The sequence below is a fragment of the Rutilus rutilus genome (genome assembly GCF_951802725.1).
Source record: "Rutilus rutilus genome assembly, chromosome: 10".
Taxonomy (NCBI): domain Eukaryota; kingdom Metazoa; phylum Chordata; class Actinopteri; order Cypriniformes; family Leuciscidae; genus Rutilus; species Rutilus rutilus.
In genome coordinates, this window is record NC_140215.1 from 2841070 (window position 1) to 2856550 (window position 15481).

The 15481-nt window shown below is 37.7% G+C and overlaps 1 protein-coding gene across 4 annotated transcripts in view; it reads left to right on the plus strand.

The window, feature by feature from the left end:
* The window catches only part of map3k13 (mitogen-activated protein kinase kinase kinase 13), a 68155-nt gene that overhangs the window by 41268 nt on the left and 11406 nt on the right, over positions 1-15481 (plus strand). For 2 of the 4 annotated variants that reach the window (XM_084420441.1, XM_084420442.1), the window contains 6 exons: positions 7477-8170; positions 9338-9524; positions 11653-11844; positions 12849-13007; positions 14304-14462; positions 15263-15371. In XM_084420441.1, the coding sequence (XP_084276567.1) occupies positions 7555-8170; positions 9338-9524; positions 11653-11844; positions 12849-13007; positions 14304-14462; positions 15263-15371 (1422 nt within the window). In that variant the 5' untranslated portion in view covers positions 7477-7554. The remainder of the gene's footprint in view (positions 1-7476; positions 8171-9337; positions 9525-11652; positions 11845-12848; positions 13008-14303; positions 14463-15262; positions 15372-15481) is intronic. The other 2 variants (XM_084420440.1, XM_084420443.1) reach the window with 1 other exon arrangement.

The window sequence follows — 15481 nt, forward strand, 5'->3', positions numbered from 1 at the left end:
AATCTTCGATCCACCCATTGTGTTCTGCTGTATCGGACAGCGGTGATGATTCTTCTTTCGATGAGGATGTAGAGTTTCCTTCTACCGAACTGGTTGCGGGAAGATTGAAAAATTCTGAGATCATTCAAACCTTAGACTCACATCTTTCTCATTTGACCGTTGCCGAACGAGCTGATGTGACTAATATTATTCGGACGTACAGTAATTTGTTCTCCGATATTCCATCTCGTACTTCGTTAATAGAGCATGACATCGATATTGGTGACTCGTTGCCTATTAAACAGCACGCATATCGGGTAAGTCCTGAAAAGAGAATGTTGTTGCAAAATGAGGTGACCTTCATGCTTGAGAATGACATCGCAGAGCAAAGTTTTAGTCCTTGGAGCTCACCCTGTTTGCTCGTAAAAAAACCGGACAGTACATTTCGTTTTTGTACTGATTTTAGACGCGTTAATGCTGTGACCAAACCAGATAGTTATCCATTGCCTCGCATGGAAGATTGCGTGGATCACGTAGGAAATGCTGTGTTTGTTACGAAGATCGATCTGCTTAAAGGATACTGGCAGGTGCCGTTGTCAGATCGTGCGAAGGAAATCAGTGCGTTCGTAACACCAGATCATTTTCTCCATTATACCGTAATGGCTTTCGGTTTACGAAACGCCCCGGCAACCTTTCAGAGACTGGTCAATCGCGTCATCGAAGGCATGCATAACGTTGAAGCATATTTGGATGACTTGGTCCTTTACAGCGCGTCTTGGCCAGAACATGTGGAGCAACTCGATACGCTTTTCAGTCGTTTGTCTCAAGCTAACCTTACGGTTAATTTAGCGAAGTGCGAATTCGGCCGAGCTACGGTCACTTATCTGGGAAAGATTGTTGGTAGCGGTCAGGTTCGACCCGTTGAGTCTAAGGTAGAGTCCATCACTCATTTTCCCGTGCCCAATACACGTCGTGAGCTTCGTCGGTTTTTGGGTATGGTTGGGTACTACAGAAATTTTTGTAAGAATTTTTCTGTAGTTGCTTCGCCCTTAACCGACCTTCTTAGTCCTAAGGTTCCATTTAAATGGTCTGAGATTTGTCAATCGAGTTTCGAGAGAGTTAAAGCCCTTTTAGTTAATTCTCCCGTTTTGTCTGCTCCTGATTTTACCACTCCGTTTTCTCTTGCTGTTGATGCAAGTAACACCGGTGCTGGAGCTGTTCTCCTTCAATCAGATCACACTGGCGTCGAACATCCTGTTTGCTATTTTTCACGTAAATTTAATAAACCTCAACGACGTTACTCGACTATTGAGAAGGAGGCGCTCGCCCTTGTTCTTGCTATTCAACATTTTGACGTTTATGTTGGTTCTGTTTCGTACCCATTGACTGTTTATACGGATCACAATCCCTTGATTTTTATTGATCGGATGAAAAATAACAATCAACGTTTGATGCGTTGGAGTTTATTCCTACAGCCTTTTGAGCTTGACATTCGTCACATTCGGGGTAAGGATAACGTGGTTGCGGATGCTTTATCTCGCATCTAAATTAATTGCAGGCTCTGAGGTAAGATATATATTTTTACCCTACAATTAATTATTTAAGGGTGAGGGTGTTATGTGGTGGTGCTTTAAATTGCTGAATGTTAATTGTTCTATCTGAGATCGCAGGTGCAGTCATGAATGACGTCATGGGAAACCCCGTATTTAAGCCGGTCCGGAATTGAGGCTGGTCTCTCTCTCGGCTCTCTCGGTTCTCTCGGCTCTCGCGACGCTCGCTGCTCTAGCTGCCTCTACCCTTCTGATCAGTAACAGCTGGGGTTTCTTGCCACATGGCGAGCAGTCCACGGTCTTCGCCTCGGCTGTTCCAGATCATGGACTGAGTTTTTATTTTGGTTATTTTCAAGCCAGGTAGTGGGTATTTTCTTTGATCACTTTTATTATTTAGTTGATACAGCGTAGGAAAGCAGTGGTCCGGAAGACTCACTCTGTTTGTTGTTTTCTTCGGGAGCAGATAAGATCTTGCTTACAGAGTTAGATAGTCAGGCTTTCTGTTTTCCTTTTGCTACCCTACCTGTGCTATTAGTTTGATTTATTGTTTATTGCTGGTGCGCTCTCTCATGTTTCATTAAAAGAAACGATGTACACTTTGAAACCTCACCCAATCGTCTGTGATTCTTGATATGTACGGTCCTTGTCTTACATGTGTTTTAACGAGCCAAATTAGATAAAGGGCCGTAACAGTTTTGTTTGTTAATTTTTTTTTAAAACTAAACAGAACTGTAATTATAAGAACTATTAAGAATGTTTATTTAAAGACACACAGTTTTCTGGTCTGTGATGACTTCCAACTGAAGCAGGAAGATGAAGTGGGACATTTTTAATATATAAAATAAATGTATGCTTTAGTTGTCAAGGTCTGCTACAGCTAATCAGAGTAATTGGGGGGAGGAGCATACTCATTATAGAGAGCATGTGATTGGACAAAAATGTGAGTGTGTGATGAATCCGTATTTCTGGAACAAACCGGTTCCCGGTTCAGCAGTGATGACGGCCGATGTGCAGAACGGGCCCGTGTGTGTCGAGACAGTCGACGGATTAGTGGATTAAAGGTCTTGTTAAATCTCTCTCGTTCTCTGTCTTCCTGTACGTCTCTCCCTTTGTCCTGTCAGAAATCTCAGTGTGTTGCTCGTCTAATACTCGGAAGTCCAGAAAGAAACATACTTTATACTGTTATTTGTGTGAATATCAAGCTCATTAATAACAGCAGCTGGGTTAGTTATCTAGTAGGACAGGAACTGCATTGATAAGACCCAGATATTATTTATATCAGCACGTCCACCCAAAGCCATGAATAACTCCCAGCACACTCCCAGACTGATGCTGACCGGGCCGGACCGCACCGGAGATATAGAAGCAGAACTAAACTGTTGTCATGACCAGCGTGTCTCTCCACGTGTCCATGCATTTTGGCAGAACTGTTGTTTCTTTCCCCTCCAGACTGTAACTCTGAGCCGGAGTGGAATTACACACACACACACACACACACACACAGACACACACACACACACGCTCACAGGTTTGAGGGTTACCTGAGCAAACGCTCTCTGGTTTCCTGCTGCACTCTCGGCACACGTGATGCATTATTGATGCTCTTCTGCTGCAGCGGATCATCTTACGCTCATAAATACACCAAATACCCAGCAGATATAGTAGAGTGCATGCTATCAGCCATTTTATTTATTTATTTGTAGTTTAAGGTTTTATTTATTCATTAATTGTATTATTAATTAGAATAAAGATCTGTTTTACTTTTATTGATTTGATTTGTTTGTTTTTGTTGTTTATTTATTTATTGCATTAGTATTAATTATCATTTTGTTTTTATTTGTTTGTTTGTTTTTAATTTTGCTATTATTTATTAATTATCATATTTATTTGTTTTTGATTTAATTTCTCAGTTTGTTTTGTCATTTATTTATTGCATTAGTTTTAATCATCTTTTTGTTTTTATTTGTTTGTTTGTTTTTAATTTTGCTATTTAATTATCATATTTATTTGTTTTTGATTTAATTTCTTAGTTTTTGTCATTTATTTATTGCATTAGTATTAATCATCTTTTTGTTTTTATTTGTTTGTTTGTTTGTTTTTAATTTTGCTATTATTTATTAATTATCATATTTATTTGTTTTTGATTTAATTTCTTAGTTTTTGTCATTTATTTATTGCATTAGTATTAATCATCTTTTTGTTTTTATTTGTGTTTGTTTTTAATTTTGCTATTATTTAATTATCATATTTATTTGTTTTTGATTTAATTTCTTTGTTTGTTTTTGTTATTTGTTTGTTGTAGTATTAATTATATTATATTAATAATAATAATATTATTATTATTTATTTTTTGTATTTGTTTATTCATCTGTTATTTTCCATTTATTTTTGTTTATTTGTTGTGTTGTTGTTGTTGTTGTATTTTTTTTCTAGTCATTTATTGTGTTTATTTATTTATTTATTTATATGTATTAATCTTACATACTGTACACTATAGTGGAATGATGCTTAAATTCACTTACAAACTATTTTTATTTTATAAACAATTTTACCAAGTATTGTGGATTTTTAATATCAGCCATTTATCTTGTCATCCTCAAGATTGATATTCTGGCTAAACAGTGTTACTGTGAACATCTAGACCTGCTGTAGGGTTGGGATGTGCTGATAGTAATTGTGTGAGCTGCTTTAAGGTGAAAGTGTTTCTCCTGTTTCTCATTAATCTGCTTTATCTGATCCAGAGCTTTCATTCTAATCAGAATTGTAAAAGCGCGGCACGGGTCCTGATCCGATTGCAGCGTCCGGTTGCCGTTCCTCTCCTCTGACCCTCTGCTCTGATGGACTCTGACTCTCGCTGTTCTTTTGGGGTTTCATGACCGGTTTCTCTGCGCGTTTCATCCATGAGTGCAGAATATACTATATATGTGACCCTGGACCACAAAACCAGTCACATGGGTACATTTTTTTTTTTTTTTTTTGAGATTTATACACCAACTAAAAGCTGAATAAATAAGCTTTCCATTGATGTATGGTTTGTCAGGATAGGATAATATTTGGCCGAGATACAACTATTGAAAATCTGGAATCTGAGGGTGCAAAACCATCGAAACATTGAGAAAATCTCCTTTAAAGTTGTTCATTTATGTTCACCATTGTGCTGCATTCACTCACAAAAATAAATGTTTTATATATTTACAGTAGGAAATTTACTAATTATCTTCATGGAACATGATCTTTACTTAATATCCTAATGATTTTTGGCATAAAAGAAAAATCGATAATTTTGACCCATACAATGTATTGTTGGCTATTGCCACAAATATACCCGTGCGACTCGAGACTGGTTTTGTGGTTCAGGGTCACGTATATATTTATGTGAGTGTGCTTTGGGTTTATAAGGAAGTGATTGGATAAACAGAGCTGTTCTTTTCCCAGGTCATGTGTCTGTCTTTTGTTTGAGTTTTGCTTTGGTAACTAAGAGTAACGTGTCAGTTTGTTTGGCTATAATGATCAATAGTGGCTGAGAATACAGCAGCTGTCTGAGGTGGATCAGTGTGTGTGTGTGTGTGTTACCCATAATCCTCAGAAAAACCCTCTTGTTTGATCGCAACCTTTTATCAGTCTGGAAGTTTTGAGCAGGAGTTGCAATATAGAAAGTTTTTCTTTACATGGTACAACAAAGTCACACTATAGTCACACTACATTAAACATGACGCGTCTTCTGATTGGCTGTGATTGTGTCAAGAGGACAAACAGACTTTCATTTGGCTAGAAACTTGGTTTGAACACGAGAAGAACAACACACACCAGTGTTCTAAGCGGTGTGTGTGTGTGTGTGTACTTGTACAACTATCTTTGTGAGGACCAGTTAGAGTGTTAGACCATTGGAGTGAGGACAAAGAGAGTAAAGTGAGGACATTTTGGCCGGTCCTCAGTTTCTGAGAGCCTTTAAAGGCCTGTTTGAGGGTCAAGACTTGGTTTTAGGGATAAGGTTATAATGAGGTTTAGGGTCAGGGGTCGGGTTAGTCACTTAGTTGTGATGGGTAAGGTTAGGGTAAGCGGCTAGAGATCGCATTGTGTCAATGAATGTCCTCATAAAGATAGATGTACAAGAGTGTGTGTGTATACGAGTGTGTAAGTAGATGAGGGAGACTCATTCCCGTTTACATCTGGTGTTTTAATCCGTCTCTTTTGTCGAAACATTTTAGACCCGTTTACACCTGTATTTAGCGTCGTCCGTTTGTGATCCGATCGACCAAAACGCATCTAACACCAGTGTAAACGGGGCCATAAAGCTTGCTGACCTTTGTTTCAGACACTAATGCAACCAAAATTCTTCCTGTTTTGGGAGAGTTGGTCTTGTGTAACTATATAGCAGCAGATTATCGTGTGTGTGTGTGTGTGTGAGAGTGATGGTGGGCTGCGAGCGATATGTGCCAGATGTTTCTCTCCCCGAGCTTCTAATACTCGTTCTGCTTTAATCTCAGAGCCGCACTAACACAGTCGATCAACAGAGGCCGGATCACAACCACGGCTTCCCGGAATCTCTCTCTCTCTCTTTAAAGAGATAATCATCATTAATGCAAATGCCTCCAATCCCTCTCCCGCTGTGTGCGGAACGAGAGTGGAAATTAAAATGATCAACTGTTTCAGTCTTTATTTAGCAGCCAGAGCTGTAGTTGCTGTTTAAAACGTGTGTTTATATTTCACAAATTCATGATCACACACACACACACACACACAGGAATATGTGTTTCCGAAACCAAGTGAGAAGCCTATCTGGAGTTTCTTTTCGCTAAATCCTAATGCAGCATCACATGCACGCTTCACAGAAAGTTATCCCAGAATGCATTGTGACAAAGAATTGTGAGACAAATGCAAGTGTCACAATGAGATGACATTAATCTACTCACCCTTCAACCATCGAACATTAAAAGGACATTTAAAAGTGTAAAAGCATCTTTCAACAGCCCAAATAACCCCAAAAGCGCGAGTCTTTCCACGGCAATAACGGACGGGTTAAATATCACTGTAGTAATATATATATTATGCAATAATACAGAGATTGCCTTAATCAAAAATGTTCATTAACTTCAGCATTACGTGATGATATTTCAAAGTGATTTGCGTCATTTTGACAGATTATAAATTGCATTTTCCTGTGAAAACAAACCTGGAAACAGACGTGAGGATTTGAGGAGAATAACCAGAGATTCTTTGTGCATTTCAGTGAATTATTAATGGAATATATCGTAAATTAAATCGGGAGAACAGACCACAAATGTGCAGTACATGTTGTCCTTTTTCATACTTTTACAGCGGATTGCAAAGGTAAAAAAGAAAATAATCACGACTGAAAAGAGCTCTTCCATAGATATTCTTGTTATAACATGTCACGTTAAAATACCAAGTAAACGTTATTCTCATGATGTCTGAAAATAAATCATGAAGGGAAACTGACAGCTCATCCAGTCAGACTGACGATCAGCTTTATTTGTAGGGCAACCGTATGATTTGAAATGATTAGTTTCAGCCTTTTTGAATGGAAGTTCCCCAAACCGGAAGTGTCTCCCATAACTCAGAACACAGTAAGGTCGTCAGAGATAAAGTGGATAGAAAAAAAAAAGAATACTTTTATTCAGCTAGGATGCATTAAATTGATCGAAAATGACAGTGAAGACATTTATAATATTACACACAAAAAAAAAAGACTTTTGAAATGTCCAGTGCGCTCATGTCTGGTGGTGTGTGTGGGGTTTTCAGTGTCTTATTCCATGCTCTAGTTTTAAAAACTGTCAATCCATCACGCTGTTTTTAAATGCAGAAATGTCCTGAAATTGTAAAACTTTTGAAATGTCCTGTTCACTCGTGTCTCAATGTTTGTTTTCAGTGTCTTATTTCATGCTCCATGTCCTGACTGGCTTCTCTCTCCGTGTTCCTCCTGCAGGTGTGTCATAAACCCAAACAGAAGTCATCCGTAACGCCTCGTCGCTCATTTCCCGTCGGGTGAGGAGGGCGTCTGCCCATGCACACGCACGGCACCATGGGAAGCTCCCCGGAGGTGCTGTCCTGGACATCGTGTCCCAGTCTGCTAGTGGGCAAGCTGAAGGAAGAGCTCAAGCTCACGGTCGTCGGAGACTCGATCAAGAAAACCAGCAGCAACATTTCTCCTCAGGCTCTTCTGCCTCCTCCACCTTCTCCTCCACAGATCATCTCAGACCTCGCTCCTCCCACAACTCTTCCCGTTCCTCTTCAGCAGCTCCCAATCCCGTGCAGAGACGAGGAGCCGGGCGGGATCAGTCCTCCGTGCACCGCTCTCAGCGAGGACTCCACGCGGGAACAGGGACACTTCGAAAACAGCGTTCTCCAGCTGCAGGAGCACGAGGAGGCCGAGACTCCGGGATCCTGCGGTCAGGGAGGATGTGGGAGCGGCGGAGAGGAGAAGAACGAGGAGAGCGGGTGTCCGGTGGAGCACGGCGGGAACGACACGCACCACCACCCGCATGACGACATCAAACTGCACTTTCACAGAGCCGGGCCGGGGAACGGAGGGTTCTTGGAGGGGCTGTTTGGATGTTTGAGACCCGTGTGGAATATCATCGGGAAGACTTACTCGACCGAGTACAAACTTCAGCAGCAAGGTTAGTGACCAGTACGTTCAGGGATTTTATTTATAGGCCCAGGCGGGCTGGTAGATAAAATCTTGCCCTACAAATCTTTTTTTTTTTTTTATAATAATAATTATATATTATATTTTTATATATTTTTATTAGTAGTATTAGTATTGTTATTATTAGACACTGCCTGGACAAAAAAAGTAGGCATATTCTTAAGATTCTATGATTGGATCATTATTATTATGTTTCTAGAATGGTATATGTTTGGCAAAAGTTCTTCTAACCCTGATTGATGGAGTTTGTAGCTTTTCATTTCTTTAATAACCATGTAAGAAGACACATTATGGACATATTCCAGGATGATAATGTCAAGATTCATCAGGCTCAGATTGTGAAAGAATGGTTGTGAGGAGCATGAAGAATCATTTTCACACATGAATTGCCTCCTCTGAGTCCAGACCTTAATTAATTGAAAATCTTTGGGATGTGCTGGAGGAGACTTTACAGAGTGCTGGACTCTTGCATTGACAATACAAGATCTTTTTTGATTTGATTTGATTTTAATTGAGTTCCAACAGTGATGCAATGAAACATTGACAAATTTAAGTTTGAAGGGAGTAAAGCCTCTGTTTAGGCTATTAAGGAAATGTAATTTTGCCAAAAGAAGAACTTTTATTTTAAATAGATGTTAATTAGTGTGTTAGTGTTAGTAGTGTGCCTACTTCAATGTGATATGTTACCATATTATCATGCTTAACACTGAGAATTAGAATAATTGTAATGTGATGATCAGATGCAGATATCTAAATCAAAGAATATCATAGGTTTGGGCGGTTGGCGGGTGGATTATTTATTTTAAACAGCGGATTCGGGCGACTCAAAGTGCACCAGATTAATGAATGTATCTTTTAAAATGTAAAAAAAATTGTATTGCATTGACGATACAAGATCTTTTTGATTTGATTAGATTTGAATTGATGCACCTCTTGTTGGAAAAAAATCTTGTGATGTTATGTCCACCAAGAGATGTATCAATTTAATTTTAACTGGATACGAATTGTATTTTCTGTCTTTTTAATGTATATTTGATATTGTTCAAGAAAATAAACGAGTTCTACAGTTGATGTTTTGATGGTCTTTGCTGTGGTTTTGATTTGTATGCCGTGTCCCCGGTGCTTTCTGATTGGTCAGTAGACATGTGGGAGGTGCCGTTTGAGGAGATCTCTGAGCTGCAGTGGCTGGGAAGTGGAGCTCAGGGCGCCGTGTTCCTCGGGAAGTTTCACTCCGAAGAGGTCGCCATCAAGAAAGTCCGCGAGCAGAAGGAGACGGATATCAAACACCTCCGAAAACTGAAGCACCCCAACGTCATCAGCTTCAAGTAGGTCACGATGTCAATGCCCACTTTACACTGCGTGCAGGACGACCAGATACTTAGTTTTGAATTCAGGAGCAGGATTCACAAAAAAAATCTTCTTTTTTTGTTACTTAAGAAAAAAGTTATATTTACTTATTTTTTTTTATTTTTTTTTATGATCAAATTCTTGAAACGAATATCCTTAAAAAAATAATCGGAATTAACTTCTTAAAGTTAGGATAACCTCTAAAAGGGATAGTTCACCCAAAAATGAAAATGGTCATCATTTACTCACCCCCAAGTTGTCCCAAACCTGTATGAATTTATTTCTTCTGCTGAATATCTGTAGAATATTGAACCAAACAGTTGATGGACGCCACTGACTTCCATAGATGGTATGGAAAAAAAATACTACGAGAGTCAATGGGGTTAACCAACATTCTTCAGAATATCTTCTTTTGTGTTCAGCAGAAGAAAGAAATTCATAAAGGTTTGCAACAACAACTCGAGGGTGAATAAGTTATGACAGATTTAAAAAAAAATTGTGTGAACTGTCACTTTTAATCCACAAAGGTAAAGATGTTTTATGAATTTGAGTTGTTTCAAATTAAGTGTTGTAATTAACACTAACTACATATAATATGATGTGCACGAGTTCTCTGGAGGCACACCAATGAGTGATGATGTAAACAACAAAAACAAATCACAGAACTATTTAAAAGGCATGGCACATTAAAAACACGACACCGAAGTGCTGAACTCCCGTCAAGCTGGTCTGACTCTGCACGCTTGTTATGATTATGACGTTAATCTGCAGACAGATTAAACACGGCCTTTGATGTGTTTTACTTTTTTTTTGTTTTTTGTTGATCGAGTCCTTGGCAAATGCCAGAGCCTGTCTTTTTCTTCTTAAAAAATTCTTAAGAAGTTCTCAAATATCTTCTTAAGAAATGCACTTAAGGCCCGTTCACACCAAGGACAATAACTAACAATAATCATGATAAAGATGTAGTTCTAAAAATCATTCTAAACATAGCCAAAGTTTAACGATAATGGCACAGAGAAACTATGTCATTGGAATCACTTTCAGAAATTTTTTTTTTTTTTTTTTAGCTGATGATCGATTAAAAACATTGACAGCCAATCAAAATCCATCCTGCATTAACCCTTTAGAACCTGAAGCTAAAATAGGTGTTTTTCACATATTTAGATTTTTTTGAGTGTACACTTCTAAAACAATGTGCTATCTTAATGTGCAAGGTGTCATCTTTTTCAGAAAAAGATTAGCTTTCAACAAATTACAGTTATTGACCATTATTGTGTGTGGCGAGTTTGTAAATAGAATTTAAATAGACAAAAAAAAAAAAAAAAACCGAGAATAAATTTACAGATTTTTATTTAGAAAAAAAACAGAAAAAATCATGAATGAAAGAAACTAACACTTTAAAGTTGAAAAATTAACTATAATACATATATACAAGTCTTTTTTGTGACATTGGATTGCACAGTTTTCGTTTAGGACACTTTTTCATACAAATGCACACACCACGTGCTTGATACGTGAAAGAGTAACGGCCATCCGCTTCCCAAGTTTCATTAAAAATCATCCCAATCCCCTCTTCTGCTGCCTAACACTTCTTTCGCCATGTATTTGTTCGTTTCTTTTATTATTATTTTTTACTCTGTTCAAATCCTTCCTTCCTGCGCTGCCAAAAAGCTGCTGTCATTTGCAGACGGAAAGCATGAAATTACCGTAATAAGCCGTATATTGCCGAAAAGCGCATGTTGTCTACTGTCAGGGGCAATTTGAATGGTTTTGATAGTGCAAACGGTTGAAGAGTTACGGTAAAGTGAATACAGCTCGTTGGTATGTGTCGGCGATGACACAGCCGGTTCTAAAGGGTTAAAGAGCTTGAGCATTAAAGCATCAGAACACAACAAAACTGCACCATGTTCTTAGACAGATCAATATCTAATATACTTATCGTTATCTTTATACTTCTTGTTCTTGGTGTGAACGTGCCTTTAGGAACTTCTTGGAGTTAATCTAAAAACAATTCTTAACTTGGTTCTGAAGAATATTTTGGTGCATCCCTCCCCTGAACGTCTCCGTGTGTTTGACACTAAAGCTTGCTGTCGTGTTGTCTCTCAGGGGTGTGTGCACGCAGGCCCCGTGTTACTGCATCATCATGGAGTATTGTGCTCAAGGGCAGCTGTACGAGGTTCTCAGGGCCGGTCGTAAGATCTCTCCGCGACTGCTGGTGGACTGGGCTTCAGGGATCGCCAGTGGCATGAACTACCTGCACCTCCACAAGATCATCCACAGAGACCTCAAGTCACCAAAGTGAGCTTCTACTACAGCCTCGGCTCAATAAAGGACCATTGATCAGAGTGTTGTCAATACCAACGCTTCAGTATTTGGACAGTTTCACAGTTCTCCATACCAGTTTTGTACCGTAACAAAAACAGTTGAATTTATTTAACTATTTACCTATTTTATTTAACTCTTTGAAAATAAAAATTTGACATAAATTAAATTAGTTCATCATTAATGCTGATAATAATAAGGATGCACTATCATTCAAAAGTTTGGAATAATTATGTTTTTTAAATATTTTTGAAAGAAGGCTGCAATTTATTGGATGGAAAATACAATAACAACAGTGAAATATTATTATAATTTAAAATAACTGGTTTCTATGTAATATTTTAAAATGGAATTGATTCCTGTTATGTAAAGTTGACTTTTCAGCATCATTTCTCCAGTCTTCAGTGTCACATGATCCCTCAGAAATAAAATATATTCAAATAGAAAGATTATTTCAAATTCTAATAATATTGCACAATATTGCCGCTTTTACTTTATTTTTGAACAAATAAATTCAGCCTTGGTTGTATTTTTAAGTTAAGTAACATTACTTTGAAAAGGTCAAGTGAAAAGTTAGTATAAAGAAACAAATCACACATAGTTTGCATTTACACTCCAAGACTTAATGCCGAGTTTTTGTCCCATTCGTTGATATTATCACAATGTCAATCATTCCACATTTAAATGCGTAAAACACTTTTTTGTTTTTAAAAACTTTATTACCAAAGCAAGACTCATCAGCCTCAGTTCAGACTCTTTCTTTATAATGAACTGACTCTCAAATCAGTCTCAGACTCGTTAGTTACTGGTTTGATTTTTCTAAAGTATTCAAAGAGTTGTTAATAAACACATTAAGAAATATGAATTGTTGAAATTATAACCAGAACTGTTGAATTTGTAATGATTCCCATCCATAGATTTAATGTGTATGTGTGCAACATGTTCCACCTGATCTCTGAAGTGTGTGTTTTCTTTTGCAGTGTGCTAGTCACTCAAAATGACGGCGTGAAGATCTCAGACTTTGGAACATCTAAAGAGCTCAGTGACAAGAGCACGAAGATGTCCTTTGCGGGTACGGTAGCCTGGATGGCCCCCGAAGTGATCCGGAATGAACCGGTGTCGGAGAAAGTAGACATCTGGTGAGTGTTAACTAATGCAGTGACGTTCACACACGTTTGAGTGTGATTTAAGGGTCTTGTATGCTGCATATACTGTATGCTATATACACTGTAGAGCTGCACGATTAATTGCTAAAAGATCGCGCAATCTTGTTCCTAAATGACAGCGATTCGTCTGTGTCTATTAAACCTTCGAAAATCACACCGAAACATTCAGATCTGTGCTCGTGCTGCCGCTGATCCGGAGAGAGCAGGTATCATGTATAGATATGAACATCACAGTAGGCCTGTTGTTATTTCTGTGTTACAACCATTTAGATTATCACAGAAGTACTGGAATAAAAGTTTATAATACGGATATAAACACTGATGACTACGGTATTGATCAAAATATAGTAAATCACCTTTTGAAAGTAACTTGGCGCCTCAAATAATGATTGTATCAATTACATTGTTACACCAGTAGGTGGCGACAGGTGACTGTTTAAAAAATGTATTTGTCATTGAATCATTCATTCAAGAGATTCGTTCAAAAACACTGATTCATCCAGTAATAAAACAAGTGAGATCTTTATGAGTGAGTCATTGAATCATTCATTCAACCGATTTTTTTAAAAATTATTCTTTCAAGTGAATTAAATATTTTAAAATAGACTGCAGCAATTAACATTTTGTCAGTTCCTCTTGTAAATTACTTAGTCTGTTCAGACTCGTGGGAATATAGTGATCTCTATTTGAAACATATGATTTTTATTAAAAAAATCACAAAAAATATGATTTTTAATTTATCCAGAATCGTGCTCTAGTCTAGTACATTCTTTTTTTTATTTTTTTTAAAGAAATTAATACTTTTATTCAGCAAGGATGCATTCAATTGATCAAAAGGGACAGTAAAGACATTTATAATGTTACAAAAGATTCTATTTAAAATAAATGCTGTTATTTTTTTATATTCAGAATTTAAAAAATATCAAGGTTTCCATAAAAATATGAAGCAGTTCAACTGTTTTCAACATTGATTACAATAAATGTTTCCTGATCATATTAGAATGATTTCTGAAGGATCATGTGACACTGAAGACTGGAGTAATGATGCTGAAAATTCAGCTTTGATCACAGGAATAAATTACATGTTACTATATATTCGCATAGAAAACAGTTATTTGAAATTATAATAATATTTCACACCTTTACTGTAAAATTGATCAAATAAATGCAGCCTTGGTGAGCAGAAGAGACTTCTTTCAAAAACATTACAAGTTCTTCCCGACCCCAGACTTTGGAGCAGTAGAGTATGCTGTACCTGTGTGTTGGCAGGTCGTTTGGTGTGGTGTTATGGGAGCTGCTGACCGGTGAGATCCCCTATAAAGACGTGGACTCCTCCGCCATCATCTGGGGTGTGGGGAGTAACAGCCTCCATCTGCCTGTGCCGTCCACGTGTCCCGACGGATTCAAGATCCTTATGAAACAGACCTGGTGAGACTCCACATCATCTGCAGAAAATAGATCCCTTCATCTGTGCGGCTGCTGCATTTATAATGGGAAACTTTATGCTATTGTTTAGGGTTACACTTTATTTGGTCACTCTTTATTTTACAGTGTCCTTGTTACATATGTTACATGTACTTATCATAGTAATAACAGTAAATTATGCATAATTACATGCAACTAACCCACAACCAAACCCTAATCCTACCCTAACCCTATAGTAAGTACATGTAGTTAATTATTATTACTCAGTACTTTAATGTATAATTGCATCATTGTTACAGTGTAATCATATATTTAAGTACTGAGTAATAATAATTAATTACATGTACTTATTATAGGGTTAGGGTAGGATTAGGGTTTGGTTGTGGGTTAGTTGCATGTAATTATGCATAATTTACTGTTATTACTATGATAAGTACATGTAACATACAGTATGTAACAAGGACACTGTGAAATAAAGTGTGACCAAATTAAGCTACAAATATGCAAGACATAAAGTACAAGAAATATTTTGTTGAGTGAAATCAATTGTTTATATACTATGTAAGAAGAAAGATACAAGTGAAACTAGAGAAGCTGTGTAGAAAATCAATTATAAAACTAGATTTCATTTAAAAAAAAGTGTGAAGTAGTTTTAAAGATTTTAAGGCAAATCAGTCTGGGTGTTTGATAGATTGTTCTGGATTTGCTGTGATTGACCAATCAGAACCATGTATTTGCGAGTGTTCTGCAAAACATGGTTTCATTGGTTGTTTGAGATGTTGTTGTTGTTGGTGTTCCTGCAGGCAAGGCAAACCCAGAAACCGTCCGTCCTTCAGGCAGATCCTTCTCCATCTAGACATCGCCTCCGCTGATCTGCTCGGGACGCCACAGGAGACATACTTCAAATCTCAGGTGAGGAAGTCTTGATGTCTACATACAGAGTCACTGTGTCATCCAGAGGGATCACTCCAGTCTTCAGTAATGGAGAAGGGCAAAACAAACATGAAGCACTTATCCAACTG